Genomic DNA, 21,486 nt, shown 5'->3' with positions numbered 1-21,486 from the left:
ATCCCAAAACTGTTTGCTGAAGATCCCAAAAGGCATTGGGGTCAGCAGGTAATGGGATCTAAAAGGGAAATGCTGATGGAAAATATTGTGCAAGTTGAAGAGTAATAAATGTAATGTCCTGAGAAAGGGATCCTTTAAAGAAAAGTTCAATATGACTAATACCTATCCATTAGGGGTCTCCTTAACAACCTTTTAAATACCTTTTCCATTTTAGTTACAACAAGAAGTAGCTGATGAAGCAATTCCAATTAAAGGCCTTCAGGCCATTATTAACCTTTCTTAACCAGGACTCTACTCCCCCTGTTAGCCTGGCAATAACCCAGTTAGTAACGGAGGAAAAGAAACTTTAATTGGTATTCAATCGCCCAACAGTATGGTATTGGTATTTGTGGAAGTTCGTTTCAAAATTATTGATTACTTTACATTTAGGGCTTGTCATTAAACTCCAGCATTTGCCTGCCTCACAATCAGTTCCTCCTTTGATCTTCCCTTTTCCCCCCAAGTGAGAGTAGGAATCGCCCCCCTCGGAAAGGACAAATCACAAGCTGCGGCACGGAACCGAAGCTCAAAGCTCTGGCTGACTTTAATCAGACCAACAATTTTTTTCCCTTTGTTGACATTTTATTGATTGCCATCAGTTGGCTTGAACATTAATTTCATTAAAGCGCAGGAGCGAGGTGACCTCCAAAAGCCATTAAGTGTCGCCTTGCCTGCCAGTAAGAAATGGGAGGCGACGCTGGCCAAATGGAACGAGGGAAAACGAATTTATTAAGCAATCAAAGGTGCCGTGTTCTGTCGGAGCTCATTTAAATTGGAGGAGCAAAAGCCGGCGAGTTAGAGCTACCTGCAGCTCCATCAGTGGTCCTCCGAGTACAATCCAACTACTCATATTTTAACGAGCATTGTGTTGTGGCAGTATCTCGCAGATACTCGCACTCACGTTCACGTTCACGTTCACGAAGCGAAGAGACCCCGGGCTGCGACTGTATGCTTTTCTGCTCAATTTGCAATTTTCAATGCGCTGAAATGTTGCCTTTACGATGCCAGGTAGTTGGAGGGTGCGCCAGGGTATGCTGGACTAGCCTGAATCTCGCTATAAATCAAGGTATGTCTTAGTCGAATATTCCGCTTCCTTTTAACAGGATATTCCCTAGTCCAGACTCACCACCTCTTCCCCTTGTGTTTTATTTCTATTTCGGATCCAATATTTTCGTTTCTGCCCGATTTTATGCAACGTCTCCTCCGACGGCCACGCCCACAATAATCAAAGCACGCTTACGGCTTGTTATTTTAAATTTCAGTTTATAAAATAGACGGCGGAGTAGATGATTTAAAACAATTTCAGCCCGGGGAGCTGCTGATGAAGCTGCAGTCCCGTGCCCGAGACCGGGCCAGCGAAATTGTTTTTACGTGCCGCGCATGCAAAAGATGAGATTCCGATTCCGTTTCCCATTCCCATTCTCATTTCCAGGAATGGCATCTGCTGTGCGATTCCCAGAGAACCCGGGGAATGGCTAGAAGAATGGGCAAGGGTTCGCGGCTTGACCTCCCAGGGGCCAACACCCCGCTGAACTCACCTGTAAGGAGACAGAGCACTCCCAGGAGGGTAAGCCAGTGTGACGACATCCTAGAGTGGCTTTCTGTGGGTGTTTAGGTTGGGATGAACGGCGGCAAAGTCTATTTGCCAGGAACTTCTTTCGGTTTAGAGCTAAAATGAAAAGAAGTAAATTAATGTTAGCAACATATTTATTTTATAATATTAAAACATGGCATCAGATCTCAGCAGCCAAGTGCAATTAAAAGCAAATCCTGCCGCTGACCCACAAACACAGCCCCCCAAAAAGTTTATAACCATTCGACGCAAGTGGCGGAAAATGGGGAAAAACACAGAGCCGGAAAACAAACTGACAAGCGAACGAGCAAGCAAACAAACAAGCCCGGGAAACCGCAGACAATAGTGTTGCCCGGGACTGCATAACCGGAGCGCAACATAAAAATCCACTAAGGCAAATTTGGTTTGTTAACCAGCACAATGGACGCATTAACAGGACGGGCACACGGGCCCACAGATATCCTCCTGCCGGCTGCCGCGGGCTGCTCGCAACAGGATGTGTCGACAGACGGCGGCAACAATTAAAAATTTTTGCCATTTTGTCGCAGCGCCATAGAGATATGATCCAGTGCAAAGCCTCGCGATGAGGGCCAAGAACTTTAAGGAGTTTATTTTCATAATTTTCTCATAACATAAAGGCATCATTTTCTGGGCTTAAATATATCCCTTTTTGGCTTTAAAAGTGGCGGATTACTCAATCCTGTTGAGGCTGTCGTGGATTTTTCAAGAGAAAGACCAACACAAACCCCTTTCAAATTAAGTTACATCCCCAATTAGTCTTAAAAATGCAGTTGGATTACATTGATTCTCAGTGGAAACATTCGAGGCGAAAATAGAAGAAACTGGGAAGGAAAATGTCTAAGGGAAGCCGAAGTTTGAATACCCTTTGATCAATTAAACAAATTATTTATTATTAATTGAATACGATTTTAACAACAAAGCATTTGGCAAACCTTATATACTTTTCTATATTTTCTATATAAGTATATTGTTTCAAAATAAATCGAAAGTAAAAAAAACTGCAATACCATCGAAGGGTATGAAAAGGCCTCATTGAACGCATTTTGCAACTTCTGGAAAATACAATTTTCCCAGCTGCTAACGCCTCTCTAAATTTACAAACAACAAATTTATGCGCTTTTTGGCACTGCCGTAGAGGGGGACCAGGGGGAAGCTGCAGTGATTTCGTTAACAGAAAATTATGGACTCCATCTTGCTCGGGGAGCATTGGCACATTTTGCAAAGTTTTTTGCTCATTACACGGCTTGATTTCATTTAGTTGTGCGAGCGCCTGCTGCCGGGGGAAGCCCCGTCCGTAATTTAGATGAGATAATAAGCTAGGCTAGGCTGTGAAGCCACTGGTCCTGCTGCAGCTGGCTCAAAGGATGTCCGCGTGTCCCCGCCCTGCTGCCCCACCCTGCCGCCTCGTTGGTCATCTTAATTAGGCGCAAAAAAGCAAACTGCAAAATGCAAATGAAAAGGGACCCCGCCGCCGCCGCCGCTTGCTCTCGGGAGGCGTGAGGTGAGGCGGCTAGCTGGCACAGTCAAGGACCCAAAGAGTCCTGTCAAAGGCCAACATTTTGGGTCAAATCAAATTGCAATAAAACGACGACAAGCTTCTCGTTGCCAGTATAATGGTTAACCCATGTGCCAGGTGCAGACTCCTGTCTGGAGAGGGGAGTTTTGTTCAACAAAAACTACTGAGAAATCTGCTCCTGAGTCTATGTCCTACATTTTGAAGTCTTTTGTTAACAGATTTAACAAGAATTCCCTTAATAAAGGTTAGTTTAATAATATTATTTTCTTAATATCTAGTAAATATGTGATCAGGCATATCCTTTATAGAAAAATTCCTATTACAAGCAACGATTTCTATAATTCCTGACTTCAATTTCCATTTCTTGGTCTAAACAACCCTTTCCCGGGCTATGTTGGTACCTTTTCAAGAAGACAAAACCTGGTAACTGTATGTAGAGAGGCGCCAGAGCGGTTTGCTTCCATTTAATCAAAGCTAATTGATACTGCTCGGCGATTGGCGCTAACTTTAACGCTTTCACAGGCAACGGGAAAAAAGTGAGAGGCAGGAAGCTGACATTGGAGTTGAAGTGAACCACCATGGGCCCCAAAACCAATTTTCTAGATAAATTATTTAAGCATTCAGTTAAAAAATAAATCAAAACGAAGGTCCTGAAAGCCTTAAATAAACTAAAACAATGTATGTTTAAATATATAATTTTGGTAAGAAATTAATTTAGTTAAACAAGGAGGGTCTGAGCTAAGAAATTAACTTAAAATTTAATTTAAATTGTATTTAATTTTAATTTAATTCAATTTCCTAAATGGCTTTCGTTGCCAAGGTGCACCTGCAGAACTGGCCACATCGAGGACCCCCCGTGGGTTAAGCTTTGCAACGTTTTGCGCTCCGCTGCCTTTCACTTTTTTCGGAACAAGATTAAAGTGTTGCGGCAAATACAAAATGGCTGCCCTTCCGGTGGGTGTGGGGTGTAGAGTGTGGGTGTGGGTGTGGGGTTGGTGTGGGCGTCAATTCGAATTTCACTTAAAACAATATCAAGCTGGGCTAGGGGGGTCAGTGCTTAGACGGAAAAATGTAAAAAAAAGTTTGCCACAAAGTTGGAAGTTCGATTTGTGGGTTAGGGTTAACCATTCGTGGAATTGGCCCGAAACATATTTTTGAGGGATTATGCTGGGCGAATGGATATTCTTTGTTCTAATGTCAAGTGAATATTCTGTGAAATACACCAAGAGAAATGCAAAACCCTATTTAAAGTGAAGTGTTAAGTAAGTTTGGTTAAAAGATAGCTGTTCCTTAAAAATCCAGTTTGAAGGCTAAGTGCAGATATTCAACTTTCCGTCGGCGATTGTATTTACACAAGTCGTGTGAATGAACTCGGTCGCCGCTCCAGCTCCCGCTCCCGCTCCGGCCCTTTTTTGGCATGCCCGGGCTCATTTATCATCCGAATCCCAGGAGAGTGCTCAAAGCAATGAAATTAAAAGCTGAATTGTTATTTTGCGCTCTGCCTTTTGGGTTCTTTTTTTCCCCCTTTGTGTTTTGTTTTCCCTCCCCTTTTTATTTTGCAAAAAGACCAACGTAGCCAAAGTCCTTTGGCCGGACTGCAATGATTGGCATTTATGGCCCCGAGCAGGAGCGTCTGCAGTCGGAGGCGCACGTGAGTTATGGCGGGAGTCGTCGTCACCGCTTAATTGGCCTTTAATTTCGCGTGGGCGCATTACTTTCCATTAGGATTAGAACCATTAATTAAATTCCGTGGCGCAGGCGCTACCCCCCCAAGCAGCACAAATAAAACTGAAGTGACAGAATATTTACAAGATAATTTGACATTTTCATGCCCCGGCGACATGTGCGCGCGGCCATAAATAACTGCGGCGCAGGATATTAATTCACTTTGCCGAAAGGATTACATGGCTGCTTCTTCGGAGAAAACGACATAAATATCCAAGTGCTCCGCCATATCGCCCCTTCCTATCATTTCCAGTGCGTGTGTGCGTCCCGACAAGGGATATTAAAAAAACATTAAAATCACATTTTTAATAGATTACGAACCGAGGCAGTCAGAGACCGACGAGCTGTTTTGGCGATGCAGCAATAACACAATCAATCAGGAGGCAGCCAAGCCAATTGGCGGCCAACGGGGCGCATACGTAACATGGCATTCCGAGGCACTGCCGAAAGTTTTCCCTACTTGTACCCTCCCAGAAGATAGAAGCTAAACTTAATTGAAATCAATACAAAATGCAATTTAATTCACCCAGCTGCAGTGGAGCACAGTTGTGGACATGAATTGCATACTTACTTCTAGGGGTGGCTTATGATTGTTTCTGGGCAGACGGGGAAGACTTCCAGGAAGTTGTAAAGTTAGTTGCCGCCAGAAGAGCGAGAGGGGGGACGGGAAAACATGAGTGCTGGAAGAGCTCTCAGGCTTAAAGGTTCTCGGGAAAACTCTCCAAGGGGAAATAGTTAACATTAAATACTTTTATATAGTATATTTTTTTATTTCTCCCTTTGGCAGGTGAGCTCTGATTGTTCCTGTTGCTCGGGGAGAGCTCTCCTCGAATCGAAAGCAAAGTCAACCCGAGAAATGCGAGTCCTGCAGGACATGGGCATCCTTCCTTATCCTCCTCCTCCACCTCCACCTCCTCACCTTTCCCTCGGTTGACCGCGACAAACAAAAGGAGACGAGGGACAAAACAAGAAGTAAACTTAGAACACGCGACGCCTTTTGTGTGTTGAGTTTCCCCCTCGGAAAATGAGTGGGCGCCAGGGGGGAGTGGCGTGGCATGGCGCTGACAGTTCAGTTTATTATGTGGAAGCGACCAAAATAGAAGCGGGGGGTAGAAGTACACTGAATAGTGTTTAGCTGTCGACTAAAAAAGACATTTTCAAGCTCACTTTGCGGTTAAGCACACAATACCCGAGGACCTCGTGCCGTCCTGCCTGCCCCTCGCAGATGCAGATCCCTCAGATCCGAAACGAAACGAGAGAGAACGCATTTTATGGCATTCAAATCGTAATGATTTTGCGCTTTTCTCATTTTCCTTTCCTAACAATTCCCCCGCAAATGTGCGGCGAAGTTGGCAGAAAATTGCACTCGCTGCACTCGGCCCTCTGTGTGTGCAAGTGTGAGTGCGTGTCATTGGATTTTCATTTGGCGTACGCCTGGAAAATCTGAATGGCAGCCGGGACCAGGACTAGGATACGGGGAATACGGATGAGGCTGAAGATGAGGATGAAGATGAGGATGAGGCTGGAGATGAGGCTGAGGATGAGGTTCTGGATGTGAATGTGAATGGGGATGCGGATGACGATGTCAGCTGCCTGCCTCATCATTGAGTTCGCTGCACACAAAATGCTGGCCCCGACATTCGGCTTACAGGCAACCGGAGGAGGAGTAGGATGAGGCTTGAGTCCCTCTCCAGGGGCTTCCGGGCGTCCTAGGGGGATCGGAATCCACTGATAAACAGATTGTTCCAGCCACTGCTGGCCAGAACGCATCCCCCAGAGACGCTTACGGCGTGTAATGCATATCCAATTAAAATGTTAGGCCTGATGGCTCCAATATCCGGCAGTTTCAGCAGTCCATCAGAATCCCTGACATGGCTGAAGGATTCTTGTTCACCAGCACAATGGCGATGGCAAGTACAAGGCGAACTTTAAAGAATGTCTACAATACCTGAAAGCACCAACCTATGTTAATAATATACAAACTTTAATATTTATACATTTATTAAACGAGAAAATAAACCCCCCACATTCACAGTTCAAAAACTCACAGAGCGCCGAAAAATTTATTTACTGAGCGATGCAATTAAAAATCATTTAACAAACGGCAGGCAGCTGTGCATCCCGAATGGGATATGCAAATTTAAATGAACAGGCAAACGGAAAAAACACATGTCTTTTGGGCTCTAAATTGGCAAATGAAAATGCAGTCCTTGGCAACACTGCGTATGAGCAATGCATATTGCCAATATTGTGTATACGCCCCACTGGACAGCCAGTTGAGCGCATCGAGCGGCGCCAAAGAAACATGACAAATCAAAGGACTGAGGAAAATGATTCTTAGAGAACTGCAACTTAATTAGTTAATTTGTCTGCAAAAGTTCGAGTATGTTATATTGGATAATTCGTTTAAAATTGACATTTTAGACACTTAAAAAGGCATTTCCAAAATAAAAATAAACTAAATATTGCATTGAGCAACTTATTAGATTAACTTAACCTGGAAAAACAAGATTTCAAGTCATTATATTCCCCACATTTCCTTTAAAAAATGATTATTACCCTCAAGTTGATGGGAATTTCATTAGCCAGCTTCCCTGTATATTGAATAAATTTAAAGGAATTAATTTAAATCACTGCGTCTTTGGCAAGAGCATAAAGCCGGGCTCATATTGTCTTAGACGCACGCCCACATAAACACCCCGATTCCCGACCCGACCAGGCCACGTCCACCGTATCTCATCCGCAATCTCCCATCTATCTCTTTGTGTGCATATGCAAATTACTCTCGCATATTTATCCCCACACACACACAGAGAGCGATGGTAAGTATATGGCATATAAAGTGGCATTTTTGCAAATGATGGATCCGGGCTTGCGGTGGAGAAAAATCAAAATAGTCAAGGCAATAGCCGAGCGGGCAGAATAAGTATGAGACACGGACACAAAGCCTTTTGTGCGCCACAATAAACTATTTTTTATTGCCGCCGCTGTTGAGATGGGAAGCTGGGAAGCTGGGGAAGCTGGGGAACTGGGAAATGGGAACTAGGAAAGGTGCTCGCCAGGAGAATCGTCCTCGTGGTCCTCGTCCTGTCCGCATTGTTGCACTCCCCCCTGCCATAGCTAGCTATGCTACGTTCTCGACCGCATAAAAGTTTTTCAATTAAGTGCCATGCCCTACTTTGGACTTTTTGCCAGAGCCAGGACACACACACACACACACACAGGGTAGAGAACGACCCGCAGACAGTCACACATAAGGACATTCACACGCGGTATTGCTCGGCATGCATAATGCAGATGCTAAAAGCGTCGTCAGCGCTGTGCTCACTCCTCTCCTCTCCGCTCCTTTTCCATATCCTGGGGCTTCTGGAAATCGGAATCTGAAAATCTGATTGTTTCAATATTTAAAATATATAGCCAAGCAAAACAATATTTTTGTGTCAATATTATTTCGGGACTGGGACTACTTAATTGAGTGTGTGTTTCAAAAAAAAAAAAAAATAACAGAGGAAAGACCAGCCAATTGTTCAATTTTCAGTTTAATTAAAAAGCTACAGTTATTCTAAAATCAAATGAGTTTTATATGCAATTTGCATTAAATACAAAGCGGGCGAAAAAAGCCCCGAAAGCACACTTTTTCAGATAAATATTCCCTCTTTTTTTTTAACCCGCTACTTGTATGCGTAAATGTGTCGCTGGAAAGGGGGTTTAAAGGATGCAAAAAGTGTGTGTGCAACTTTGGTTTTAGTATGCGTCAAGCGGACTAAGGAGCTAGCAGCCAGCAGCCAGGAGTCCGGATTCCTGAAAGGAGAGCCATGCGAAAACCCGAAACCAAGCTACATTTTCCTGCAACCTGAGCAATTTTCATTAAACAGACACACACACAGAAATATCCAAAAAAAAAAAAAAAAAGAGTAGGAAACTGACTAGATTGGACAATTTTGAGCAACTGCAAAACAAATACGTGACATATGGGTTAACTCTACGCATAGAGGCACACACATCAAACGCTTTTAATGAAGGAGCAACGCTTTTTTACACCTGAATATCTGCAGCTTCTTCTATTTCTCTTTTCTCTTGTCAGATGTTCCTTAGTTTTCTCACTTTTTCGCTCTTCATTTGTTTGTCATTTAACTGTAGAGGTATGCACTGAGGAAAATCAGTCAGGAGCTAATAGAAATCTCTGGGAAAATCACAATCACTAACAAGAGCAGGAAGTATAAGAGGCACTTCCTTCCTTTTGTTTACACATTTAATTTAAAAGTCATTTTCTTAAAATTCGGAGTAGAACCTTAGAGGAAAAGGAAGTCCAAAGGAGAACAAGCATATGGGCAAACTACTTTATAATTCCCAACTGCAAAGTTTCCTTATACTTTAAAATATTTATACGAGATTAAAAAATGGTATTATGTAAAAACCAATGAAATATTTGCCATAAAAACCAGCAAGTCTCCTTATTATCTTTTTTTCTTAAACAAAATAATAATAATAATTAAAACCCACCTATTTCTCCCAGTGTAACCGCCTCTTCTGACTACATTTTCTCGCTTCCAGTACAAGTTTGCTGTATTTAATTTGGCCTACGCTTGAACTTCAATCAGTAAACATAACGTGCACGCATTTTGCGGTCTCCCGGACCCGCTACTTAACCCACTGTTGCCAACACTTGCCTGCAGGCAGTCAAACAGGGACAGGCAGCCACAATCAACTTCAATAACTTAGACACACACAGAGACGGGCGCTCCGGAGATCGGAGGAGTTCCTGCCCGCCGGCATGCATGTTTATATTAGTTACGGGAACGGAGTGGAAAACTTTGGCCCGCACTCGGGCTAAAACTTGATTTGAGTTCGTTGCCGGCTTTTAGGCCGCTCTTTCCCCTGATTGACTAGCAACTGATTGGGAGGTGTCCTGGCAGCTACCAGCTCCTTTTACCGTTTCCTGGCCAACACACGATGGTGTCCTTGAGCCTGCCTGGCTGCCACGTGAAATGATTAAAACACACACGCACAAGGCAACCCAGAACCCGGAATCTGAACCCAGAACCCCACGAACCCTCGACGAGATATCCAGACCCACACTTGGTTGGGGCATAAAACATCTTCTTGGGCACCGCAGCACTTGGCGCGCTAACCGAAATCCATTCAGCAAACTAAACCAAACCAATTTGAAGTGAAAACCTCAATTCACAGCCCACACACACACACACACCCAGAGAGAGAGAGAGAGCGGAAGAGGCGGTTGCCGCCCCCCACACCCACACCCATACCCACACCCACCCCCATTGATTATAATATGGCGGCAGCTCTTAGTCTTTCATCAAGTCGGGGTAGGAAAGTGTTCGGCGAGTGCCGGAGTCGACGTCCTATATGCAAATTTGATTTAACCCGCACAAAGTGGAATAATAAATACAAATCTCGAACACGATCTAAGTATCGGGGTAAAAGTCTTAAAGGCAGGACAAAAGGAGTTGGATTTGCATATAGTAAAAGTACTTACTTTACTTTAAATAATAAATATAAAAGTGGAGAGTAATTAAGAAGGGTACATCATTATCCTTAGACTTGACTTCATTGAACACACACAAAGAGCATCTCTTAAACTCCATAAATATTCCATATAAAAAGTTTCAAATCATTTTATTAAAAAACAAAGTAAATACATATATATGCTACCTAATGACCCAGCAACTTTTTCTTCCTGTGCATATTTGTGCTTCCTGATGTGTGACCTGAAAATGATGGAAATATTTCCATCAGAGGGGAAGAGTCGAATACCTTTGGCATGCCGTGCGGCATGTACATATATGTGGAAAGGGCATATTCGCATTCGTGAATATCTGAGAGAGATTCCAGTTTATTTCTGTATAGAATTTTTGGATCTTCATAAGCTGACTCACGTGCCACATCAAATGGCTTATGGATGCGCCGATTTTTGGCTTGCCCCCGTTCGGCACGCACGCCCACATATGCCGCGGGATTGAGATGGATACGGGAAGGTATAAGGGATAAGGGATAAGGGATATGGGACGCGGGATGAAGGTTGGAAAATGTTTGAGTTTGATTTAGGACCTGCGCGATCCGGGCTGGGGAGTGGCCACGCATGAATTAAGCCAACGATATGTATGTTTGACAGGCAATATTTCCACAGCGCCACAGCGTCAGACTCTGGCGCACATTTACCTAGGGGCACGTATTGCATTTCCATGGGTCCTGGCCAGGAGCCCGGAATTATGCAGCATGCTTTTAGGGGCAGTCATGACAGGGAATGCTTTTAGCGCCGTTGTGCGAAAGCGAAAGAAAGTGCAGGTGCCAGTCGGAGCCCCGTGAGCAATCGTAGTAGTAGAAAAAGCCGAAAAGACATGGGACATGCATATACTTCGCTCCCGGGGATTCCCAGTCCGAGTGCCGGACTTGTCACTCACTTCGAGGCAAAAACCCTGAACTAATCTATGAGTTTTTTTCACCTGTGACAGTAGCAGTGGCCAGCATAGGCCTGCTGCAGGTGCATGAACCTCTTCAATACAAGCTTTAGTTAAAAAAAAACTCTGCAATTTCTTGCTTATGTATTTCCCCCTCGATTTTTCATTTTAGTTTTCTTTTGGTGTCTTTAAAGGCAGCTCAATTAAGGTATATTAAGTGACTTTTCCCGCTGAAATTGAATACTATATGTGGCAAAAGGCAGGTAACCACACTTGTACACTCAAGAAAAATTATAGCTGAAAGAACACACATCTCGCCAGGAACATGTATTTCAGATTGAAAATAAATCCTCAAGCAATCTCTGCCACTGTAATCCCCCTAAATTAAGCTCTATATATGGTAGATGCTTTCCCCCGACTGGGATAATTTATTTTTCAGTGTGTGGCAGCACCCACACGACACCACCGCAAGGCAGACCCGCAAAAGTGACAGCACAAGTGACATTTCAATGATTTCGCTGTCAGTCAGTCAGCCAGTCTGTCTTGCCGCCTGTCCGTCCTGCTGTCTGTCATTCAGGCACTCAGAGTCTCAAGAATTTTCGGCTAGAGGCGGGGGCACTCGAGTGGGCGTGGAGTGGAGTAGAGTGGGGGGTGGTTCGGAGGGGGGGTGGGGGGGTGACACAAATGGCTGTCACGCAATGGCGGCTCAAAACAACAACTAAAACGAGAGAGCGGGAAAAATGCTAACCGCAGCAGAACTCTGATTCGGAATCAGAATCCGAATCAGAATCCGAACTGGGGGCAACGCAGCCATCAAACGGCTGTCGAAATGGCAAACGTTGTTTTTTCCCCCCCAGTTTCAAAAAGGCAGCTAAGCGAAATAGAGACAGAAATATACAAACAAAGGCGAAAAACTTTTCTGACATGCCATGGAAATCGGAGAGGAATGGGGGCGGAAAAGCGAGCGCGTGGCCAGTTCAGCAATAGAAATTAGTATTAATTCGCAAAGTCTACATAAAATATAACATTTGCCATTATTTATGGGCACACAAGCCTCAAGTGAAGCTCTAGAGCTACACAGAAATAAAAATTATGCAAGTTAAGAGGTAATAGTTCCAAATAAATTCATGTTCATTCCAAAGAGTATTAAAAAGCTTATAAATATTTTCATTTAAAATATAAATATGGTAAATTTGAAAACTAATACTGGGAAATATGTATATATATTTTTTTTTTGTGTATGCTAATTAGTCATTGAGTGACTTTGATCCCCTGTAAGCGGCTTGTATCGCATGTGAACGATGCATGGGTGTGTGTGTGTGGAAAATGTATTAAAAACTAATTAGAAAACAGCAGCAAGCTGGGCGGCATTGGGTGTCTCATTACAGGTGAAAGTTTCAGTTCAATAATTATGGGATGAAAGCCAGCGCTGCCACCAAGTTCGTCCTTTCTCCAGCGAAAGTTTCGCCTCGCGCATATTTCTCTATATTGGTTTTTAATCAATACAAAACAGTACTCCCTCCTTCGCCTCCTCTCGACCCTCTAAGATTGATTGCTGAAAATTCTAATTAAAGCTGCAAGAAATAAAAATGAACAAAAATGGTAGGGAAACTTTGGCCTGGGCCCTGAAGGAATCTGAGGTTACTGTTTATAATTATTGCATTTGCTTGAAGCACACAAAAAGAGACGTTGAATTTAATTCAAAGTTCTAGATATTTCTCGAATATTTGCCTTAATTATGCACTCAAATATCAGTTGCCTAGCCCATCAATCAATTAATCATTCAATAAGAACCGCGACTCTCCAAAGGGACACCTGACTAAGTACAATGGATTACTCCTGAGAGAGGTCTTGTTGTTCCTTTTCCTTATTTTTATGAAACATCCTTGAGTCCCTGATAAAATAATTGCTTCTGAGATAACTCAAGCACTTGTGTCTGGCGTCAAAAGTTTGGCCTCTGGCCCCTGCACTTCTCAGGTCCTTGGTTCCCAGGTCACAGTCTCCGTCTCCTGCTCCTGCTCCTGCTCCTGCTCCTGCTCCGAGTGCCGTGTCTTCTCCATTTCAATCATCTTTAGTTTACGCCTTATGATTTGTCTAATGCAGGCCACACACACACACACACCCATACACACTAGAGCCTGGAGGAAAAAGTCCTGTAGCTATGAAATGTGTCCTGCTTAAATACATCTTGGCTATTAGTCAACGGACAAGGACATAGCACACATACGCCCCGTTGCCCCGAACGCCAACTGTAACTGAGTTTGTCTCTCAAGTTGTGCACTTTCCTTTAATAGGCACGCTCTTTCTCTATATCTCTCCGACTGTCTATCTCTTTCTCTCCGTCTCTCTCTCTCTCTCTCTCTCTCTCTGTCTCTGTCTCTGTCTCTATCTCCAGCTCCCTTCGTGTTCTTGGCCATATTTTAACTTAATTAACTTGCAACTATTTAAGTGAACAACACAAGTGGCTCGTTTTCGTTTTCACTCCTCGCTCTCATTTCTCTCCTCTTGGCTCGCCCAAGGATTTTTCTCATTTCTCCTTGTGTGAGAAATCTGGTTTTTCAGGTACACTCAATGACTACAAATTGTGGTCATCAGAGAAGGCGGTGCCAGGCGGCGGAGAAGAGACCTCCAGAATTAAAGGTAGAAATAGGAAATATAAGATTTCGCCTGTCACGTACAAACAGGGAGCCTAGCCAAGCACGTAGGTCGGTGTGTGGTGCCACGCCCCCCTCCTACAGCAATGCCTCCCTCATTTTTCCGCAAGTTTTCCGCCCGTCGGCTCGTCTTTCCCATTTTGGCCCGGCCCAGAGCAGCTCGACTTGGCGATTGCCACTGTATAAAATTACAATTTCATTTGAAGCCGGAGCCCCTGAATTGAGGTCGATAGAAGGTCTCTGTCTCGCTCTCTCTATCTCTCTCTCCCTTTCTTGCTATCTCTTTCTCTTGCTGGTTCTATCTCTTTCTGATTCAACGCTCAGTGGCTTTTTATGGTATTTATGCCAGGCGATAATGTGAAGCATGTCAGCTTAGCGAAAGGATCGAGGAGACTTTTCTGAATATAAACTCACTTTCATGGGTATAAAGTGAGAATTTCGGGGGAATCATAATACTATTGTGAAGTCTTATGATCAAAAAGAAGAGAAAAATACAGAAAAAAGCTATGTATGTATATTCCCTGATTTTCCTAAATTTTTATTCAATGGCTCGAGGGAGCTCCGGAATATATATGTACATATATATTCTAGAAAGATCTAGATAGCTTTGTCTGATGTTGCTGATCGGGCAAAAGGGTTTATCTGCTAAAGAGGAAGCAACCCTCACCTTCAATCCACTCTCCTTTTATACCGACTTTCATCTAAGCCATCACTGTAGCTCTTCCGGAACGCGGAACCCGAAACCCCGAGACCGGAGCTCATTATGCGACAGGACTCTTCGCTCCTGTCTCGTCTCATTGTCAATTGCAATTCTCTTAATTAGTTTCTGATGCTGGTGCGTTTTCTAGCTACATACATACATATTTACAAACATATGTACGTATATATATGTATGTATATATAGCCCCCCGACTGATGCCCACTGTGCTGTCCTCCTGTTTCTGGCATTTTCCTTCGACTTTCGGACAGTCGCTGATGTAATTTTCTGCTTGTTACATTCCGTTCGCTTTTCCTCATTTTATTTCATTTGGACTTTTTCGGAGGGAAGACGTTAAACGGAGTTTGTTTTTGGTTGCTAGGAATTTATTCAAATTGGAATTTAATTGAAATGTTTGTCATTTGGAAGCATTCCCACAGACAGCCGCAGAGCCACAGCCACTTTCCCATTCACATTCACATTCGGTTGCACATGTATGTAAATACGTACATACATACATACATACATATGTACATATGAATGTACATATATCTCTCGATTTTGACTTTTTCCAATTTGCCGCGGTTCTCCCTATTTTTCCCCAATTTTCCCCCCCTATTTTCCCGTTTGCCATTGTTCCTTGACATTGTATGTACGTTTGTTTATCTCTTTGCTTCGATGTCGAAATAATTGTGGAATTTAAAGAATTTTAACTTGAAAATTTTTGGATGGATAGAGCTTTCGGTAGAACTTCCCTGCAATTGGCATATATGCTTACTCAGTTATTTAAGAAATAAGAATATATTATATCTATAAGGAGAAACAAAGAAATAAGCCAATATTCATTAGTTTTCCGATGTACATAATCTATGGATGTATACATAGCATACATGCATACCTATGTACGTATGTATACATAGCATATATTTATGTACATATTGGAATAATTGGGAATGAAGCGACGCAGCTTTTTAGCTTAATGCCACTTGAAATTGCTGCAGTTGTTCATTTATTTCTATTTCCTATTGAACAAAATATATATTTATGTTATTAGTAAAAATTTATAAATGATTTATACATAGCTACTTAAACAAAACAAAAAAAGCTTAAATGTATATAAGTACATATTAGTTCTAAGGAATTATGAAGCTTGTTTTTTAATTTTAATCCTACCTTTTTTCTTTTTAGGTTTGTAATTATCATAAGTAATCTTGAAAGCCATCAATTATATTACTTAGTAATAAATTATTATATTATAAATAAATCTGTACTGTCATTTTCGCCTAAGCTGGCAATTCTCACAAATTTGGAACACAAAAAATGAAACATTAATGCGTAATGCAATTGCAATTTATAAATAAAGGTACAATATACATATATCGATAAGTGCTAAACTTTGTAGTCATTTATTACTTAAAAACCTTTTAACAAATAAAAGTATACATACAAACTGCTTCGCTGTACACCTTAGGATTTCCTTTTCAACTTGGGCTAAATCTTACGATTTATTTTTTTTATGCTTCACGTTTCACAAGCTCTTTGCAGAAGCTTTGTTATCGGAAGGCTAAATATATTTATTGCTCAAACATTTTACTTGGTTGTTATTAATAGTTAGCAAAGTGATTAAATATCTTTCAGTAGTTCAATTGTTTCTTTAAAAGCAGCATAAAATCGCCATAAGCTTATTCACATTTGTTTATTTGCATTTCCAGTGGTCTCAAATACTTACATATTTGTTGCGTTTTAATATTTTAATTAACTAAATCAAATTAATTTGTTTTTAAAAATAGTAGTGTAGCTTTATTTTACTATACTATTGCTCACGTTTCCATTTAAAAGGTTTGTATTTTAAGCTGAGTGTTTTTAAGGGCTTTGGGTTGTCTCAGAAAAGAATTATTTAACAAATAAATACGTAATATATTCATTTTTTTATGGTGTGTTAAATAAACATCAATAGATCAACGAGTAATCAATTTGTTTCCTTTATAAATAAGATCTGGTTTGATGTAGACAAGGCATTTCCTTGCCCGGTTTGTGAATGGGAATATTCTTATGGAAGTAAAAACGGTAGATTTCTCTAAAAATTATCGATTCCTCGATATACTTGTACTCGATACTCGATATATGTTCTTCACGACAAAGCAGGGTCACTCTGGTTGGATTGCTGTCATTAATTTAATATTAATTTTCGCCGATTGAACTTTTAAGTTAAATTAGACAAACTGTAATGCCTCGCAAAAAGCAAAATAAGCGCAGCGCCCAGGCGAGTGCTGAGGGGCCAACACCAGCGAAGGTGCCCAAGGAGGCTAAGTTCCTCTCCCAAGAGGACAAGATCATCGGCTGCCTCTATAGTGAAAACAATGCCGAACGGATGTACCAGATCTGCCACCTACCCCACTGGTTCACTCTGCGGGGCACAAGCCCGTTCCCCTACCCCGAAGAGAACTTGATGCGCATCTGGAAGGGTCTGCTCCACACCATACGGATGTCGGAGAAGCCGCAGGACCGAGAGGAACTGGTTGAACAGGCCGCACAAATGGTGGACAGCTTTGGTGGCAACACCACTTTGAGCCTGGCCTACTTCAGTGCCTTCATGCGCACCACAAGCGAGGAACACTCGGGAGTCAAACTGAAGAGCATGGATAAGTGGGTGCTGATGCTCGTTCGTCGCATGCTCCGCCACGTGCTGCGTGTGTTCAAGCACACTAAATGGTCAGCGGAGCTGATCGGCGCATTCAACAAAAGCATGCAGACGATCGTCCTTTCCGAAAAGCCCAAGAGCCGTGGCCTCACCATGCATTATCTGGAAATTTTCTTCGAGGAACTGGCCAAGGAGGCCGATGGCGACATCACTGCCGCCCAGGTAAACACATTTTTGCTTCCGTTCGTCACATACGTGGCCACGCAACTCGATGGCCACCTGCTAGCCCAGTGCCGTGCCAAGGTGCTGCACCACCTGGTGTACCAAAGCGACTTGGGGCGGTCATATAGCAAAAAGTACAATGCCTGGAAGCGTATGGGCTTCCCTACGGCCTCTATTGATGACTTTGAAAGTCCCGAAAAGGAGACCTTTTCCCTCGGGCCCCTGGTGGGAATTGTGGACTGTGAGTTGCCAGTGCTGCCGATCAATGCAGACTGCGTGTTGGACGAGCTGCAGAACCTGATAGGCTCCAGCAAGATAAACCGCAATCGGCGCAAGATTTTGGGTGATCTTCTCAAGCTTTATGAGACCTATAAAAGCGGGGAGTTTCCCTTTGGAGTGCGGACCAGGCCCACGGTGGTCGACCAGAATGAGGAAACGGCTACACCCAAAGCCAACCAAGAGTCGGACAATGCCAGAGACGTCGCCTTGAAGCGGGAAATCTCCGTTCCCTCAGTCAACCATGAAAAGAAGAAGCTTCTGCAGACAGACAGTGGCGAACTGGGTGAGATCCTGTTACCGGAGCTGCAGCACATCAAAATTGAAACAATAAGCGTGCCATCCAGCATCAACGATGAGGTGGAACTAGTCAATGAGCAGCTGGAACCACGCATAAAGACTGCCGGACTGCCAGATAAAGAAACACTCCTGACCAGCCAGCAGGCGGAGCTTGGAGGGCAACAACACGTCGCTATCTCGCGCAGGCATCTGTTCCTGCTTAACAAATTTAATTTATTGGAGACTGCCAATTGGCTTGATCATCATTTTGGAATTACACAGCCGAGGGTCAGTGGCGAACAGGCCAACACAGCCTGTGCGGTGGAACAAGCTGCGGAGTTAAGAAACGAAAATGGCGAGCCCAAGGCAAAGAAAACTAAAGTGGAGCAGCACAATGCCAAAAATCCTGTCCAGGCGGAGCTGAAGGCGAAAACTCAGGAAGGAGGACAGCCCGATCCGAAAAATGATGTGCAGCCGCAGACTACGGCTGCAGCCAAGGCCTCTGAGGCCTCCTTGAAGCATGGAAATCTTGGGAAAATCTCCGAACCCCCGCGCAAGCAGGCAAAGAAGACCAATAAACCTGGGCTAGCCACTCCAAAGTCACCCAAGGGGGTGAAGATCAAGATCGAACCGAACTGGTAACTCCCATTTTACCAGGCCTTTGTTATTGCCTCTGTCGGCCTGTAAACCAATTTGCAAAAACCTAATAACAACAGCAGGGCAAAATATTATAAACTCGCCAAAAGCGAGCGGCTCAAATGCAGGCAACCCAAATACTCACGCACATACACACAAAACGCAAACGGCAACAAAAATTGGCATTTTACACCAAGAGATAAACTACCCAACCAAAAAGCCCAAAGGAAGAGAAGGAAGAAGAACAAGAGCTGGGATTCGCAGTAGCTGAAAGGAGAGAGGACTGGACCGAGGAAGGAGACACCTTCATGGCGAAATGGAGCGCTGCCCACACAGAAGGGCGTGTGGCAACCTCTCTCAAAAAACACCCCCTGCCTTTTAGCCACCAAACCCCCTCTCTTGCCCAGCGCCTGTTGTTGCAAAATGTAGAGTCAATAGAAATATATATAAATAACTGCCAGGGCCAAACAATCAAAAGCATTTTACCCCTCCTCGGTGCATTGCACTCCCCAGCCTTTGTATTATAGTATATGGGTGTGTGCACCAAGGCCTGCACTGGGAGAAATTCTACACTTATTTCTGGGTCTCTAATCTTTGATTTAAAAAAGGAAGTTTAGAGGTAAGTATATGTCAAAAATATAACCTAATTACTTTTGTTTTTGATAGTTTACTGGCCAGCCGAAGTTCATGTTTTCTTTTCTGTTTTTTAGGATATTTTTACAAGGTTTTCAACATATAGTTTATTTTTTAACTAAAAATATCTATATGTATATATAGAAACTTAAGTTAATTACCTTTGTCTTTGATTAGTCTCTGTTTTTTAAATCGTTCCGAAGGTAATATTTTCTTTTCTTCTTTTAGGGAGATTTTTTAAGAGGTTTTAAATATATTATTTAAAATTTTTTTGTAGAAGTTTCTTTGAAGAATGACGAGGGCAAAAATGAGATACCTAGGCTCTCCAGTTCTGGCATCGCTAGAAGATGCGTCCAGACGAACTCCTTGCCTTTGCGAAAAACACCTTGATATTCAAGGATCTCAAAACCCGCACAAATAGTCTCTGGGTCCATCCAGGAGTTTCCCCGGATAGCTATGGGCGATATTGGCCTATGTGTGGCCCCTCGAGGGCCGTCCGGACTAACCTAACCTAACCTTTGAAGAACTCTCGCCTTGATAAAGAATAGCCAAAATCAACTGAGTAACTGATTAAGTATTTATTTTGCAGCGAAACCAGCACTCTTTCGGATTCTTAATCCCGGAAAGATCATCCTTTTAGCCTCCTAATCCTTGACAGAGCAGGCCTCCAGTTCAAGTTATGTGCTTAAGGAGCTCATCTGCTGCTATTCATAAAGAAACACTTACAATTAATTGCTTCTAGCACCAGTACAACCCTCTCCGAGAATCACCATTGTAAACTAGCCAAGTTAAATACTACGTTTCTCAAAGTGTACGCCTACATCGCGTGTCGCTGTGTTTGTGTAATATATGGAAACGAATTTTCGGCGTGATTGCATCGCGACTACACGGCGTATACGTAATGCATATGTACATAAAATGCATCATGCACCTTGCAATTTGCGCCAGAGCAGGGAGCAGTGCCAGTGGCGGGGGCAGGAGCAGGAGCAGGAGCCATGCCAGTGGCAGTGGCTATTGTGCCCGGCCAGCCCTAATGAACCCGATGAGAGGCGAAAGTGAAGTGAGTGCATGCAAAGGCAGCCGGCTTAATGGAATTTTCTTAGTGGCAAATTGGATTTTGGCGTTTTGGCGACTTGTTGAAGGTGCAGGCAGAGCGGGGGGGATCGGATTCCCTGCACTTGATTTAAAAGAAAGAAGGCAACATTCTGGCCGAAACTGAGATAGAAACCGTTCAGATTTGTAAAACTGTTTGCCTGGTTTTGGGGAAATCCACGAGACCCAACCTCATTCCCCATCAAATCAGCGCAGTCAGGCACGTTTCCACGGGCCATTAGCCATCTCCATTTGCCGCCCAGAATTTCATAAGCGACTGGCTTCCGCGGGAGAGAGGAGAGCCAATTTGGAAAAGCCCGACTGGCACCGAAAAACGTTTGGCTGTTTGTTTAAATTTGCGGCGCTTTTCCCGGGCGATCATTTGAGCATTTATGTTTGTGTATTTTATGTCTTCCACACGTGCCCCAGCCACTTGGGCAATAATGAAAAACTAGCTGTAATATTGTGGTAATATCATTTCGCAATTTGGATTTCCACACACACACACACGAACAACAATAGAAGCTAACCGAAAAACTAATTTCATATATGGGCCACGTATGTATGTATATTTTTCTGTGTCTGTGTGTTAATTTCGGTCAGCAATGGGAAATTGCAAATGAAATTATTGCGCACACAGCGAGGGCCAGGGACAGGCAAGCCAGGGAGAGCTCCTCTCGCAGCTCAGCCCCAGCTCGGCATAAAAATATTAAAATAAATATTAGTCCTGAAATCTTACAATTTTCCACAGCATTAAATTTCACTTAGCATACAGAAAGAAGGTATAAACTGGACGAGAGAGAGAGAGAGCGGAAGAGCGCAAAGGGCAGGCGGAAAAGTAGTTTTTCCATCGCGAAGTGTAGCTCGTTAAGCGTCTGAATCTCGACTCGCCTCTGACTGACTAGATAGTGTGCAGGAATAAAGGATCCGGGAGCCGGGGATGAATCCGAGAACCTGAGAGGAGAGCCTGCTCGAATATACATAAAGTATATAAAAAATGTACTCTGCCGTGTCCTAGGGTCCTTGGCTGTTTTAAGGTAGCTATTTCTACTTATTTCCCATT

At 43.2% G+C, this 21,486-nt stretch overlaps 2 protein-coding genes across 6 annotated transcripts in view; one reads left to right on the top strand and one right to left on the bottom strand.

The window, feature by feature from the left end:
* Window positions 1-21,486, bottom strand: part of dpr8 (defective proboscis extension response 8) — a 133,980-nt gene that overhangs the window by 39,013 nt on the left and 73,481 nt on the right. For all 5 annotated transcript variants that reach the window (XM_070288277.1, XM_070288279.1, XM_070288275.1 and 2 more), the window contains one exon: window positions 1,578-1,708. In XM_070288277.1, coding sequence (XP_070144378.1) covers window positions 1,578-1,626 — 49 coding nt within the window. In that variant the 5' untranslated portion in view covers window positions 1,627-1,708. The remainder of the gene's footprint in view (window positions 1-1,577; window positions 1,709-21,486) is intronic.
* On the top strand, window positions 16,872-18,704 carry LOC108074132 (ribosomal RNA processing protein 1 homolog). The gene has a single exon (XM_017166032.1). It carries the CDS (start codon window positions 16,872-16,874, stop codon window positions 18,702-18,704), a length of 1,833 nt encoding a protein of 610 aa, XP_017021521.1.

This window comes from Drosophila kikkawai, chromosome X (assembly GCF_030179895.1).
Source record: "Drosophila kikkawai strain 14028-0561.14 chromosome X, DkikHiC1v2, whole genome shotgun sequence".
Taxonomy (NCBI): domain Eukaryota; kingdom Metazoa; phylum Arthropoda; class Insecta; order Diptera; family Drosophilidae; genus Drosophila; species Drosophila kikkawai.
This window is presented reverse-complemented; position numbering and strand designations above follow the sequence as displayed.

What these genes read in the sequence shown, in the direction of transcription:
- LOC108074132 (XM_017166032.1), top strand. Translation starts at nt 16,872, where the DNA reads ATGCCTCGCAAAAAGCAAAATAAGCGCAGCGCCCAGGCGAGTGCTGAG.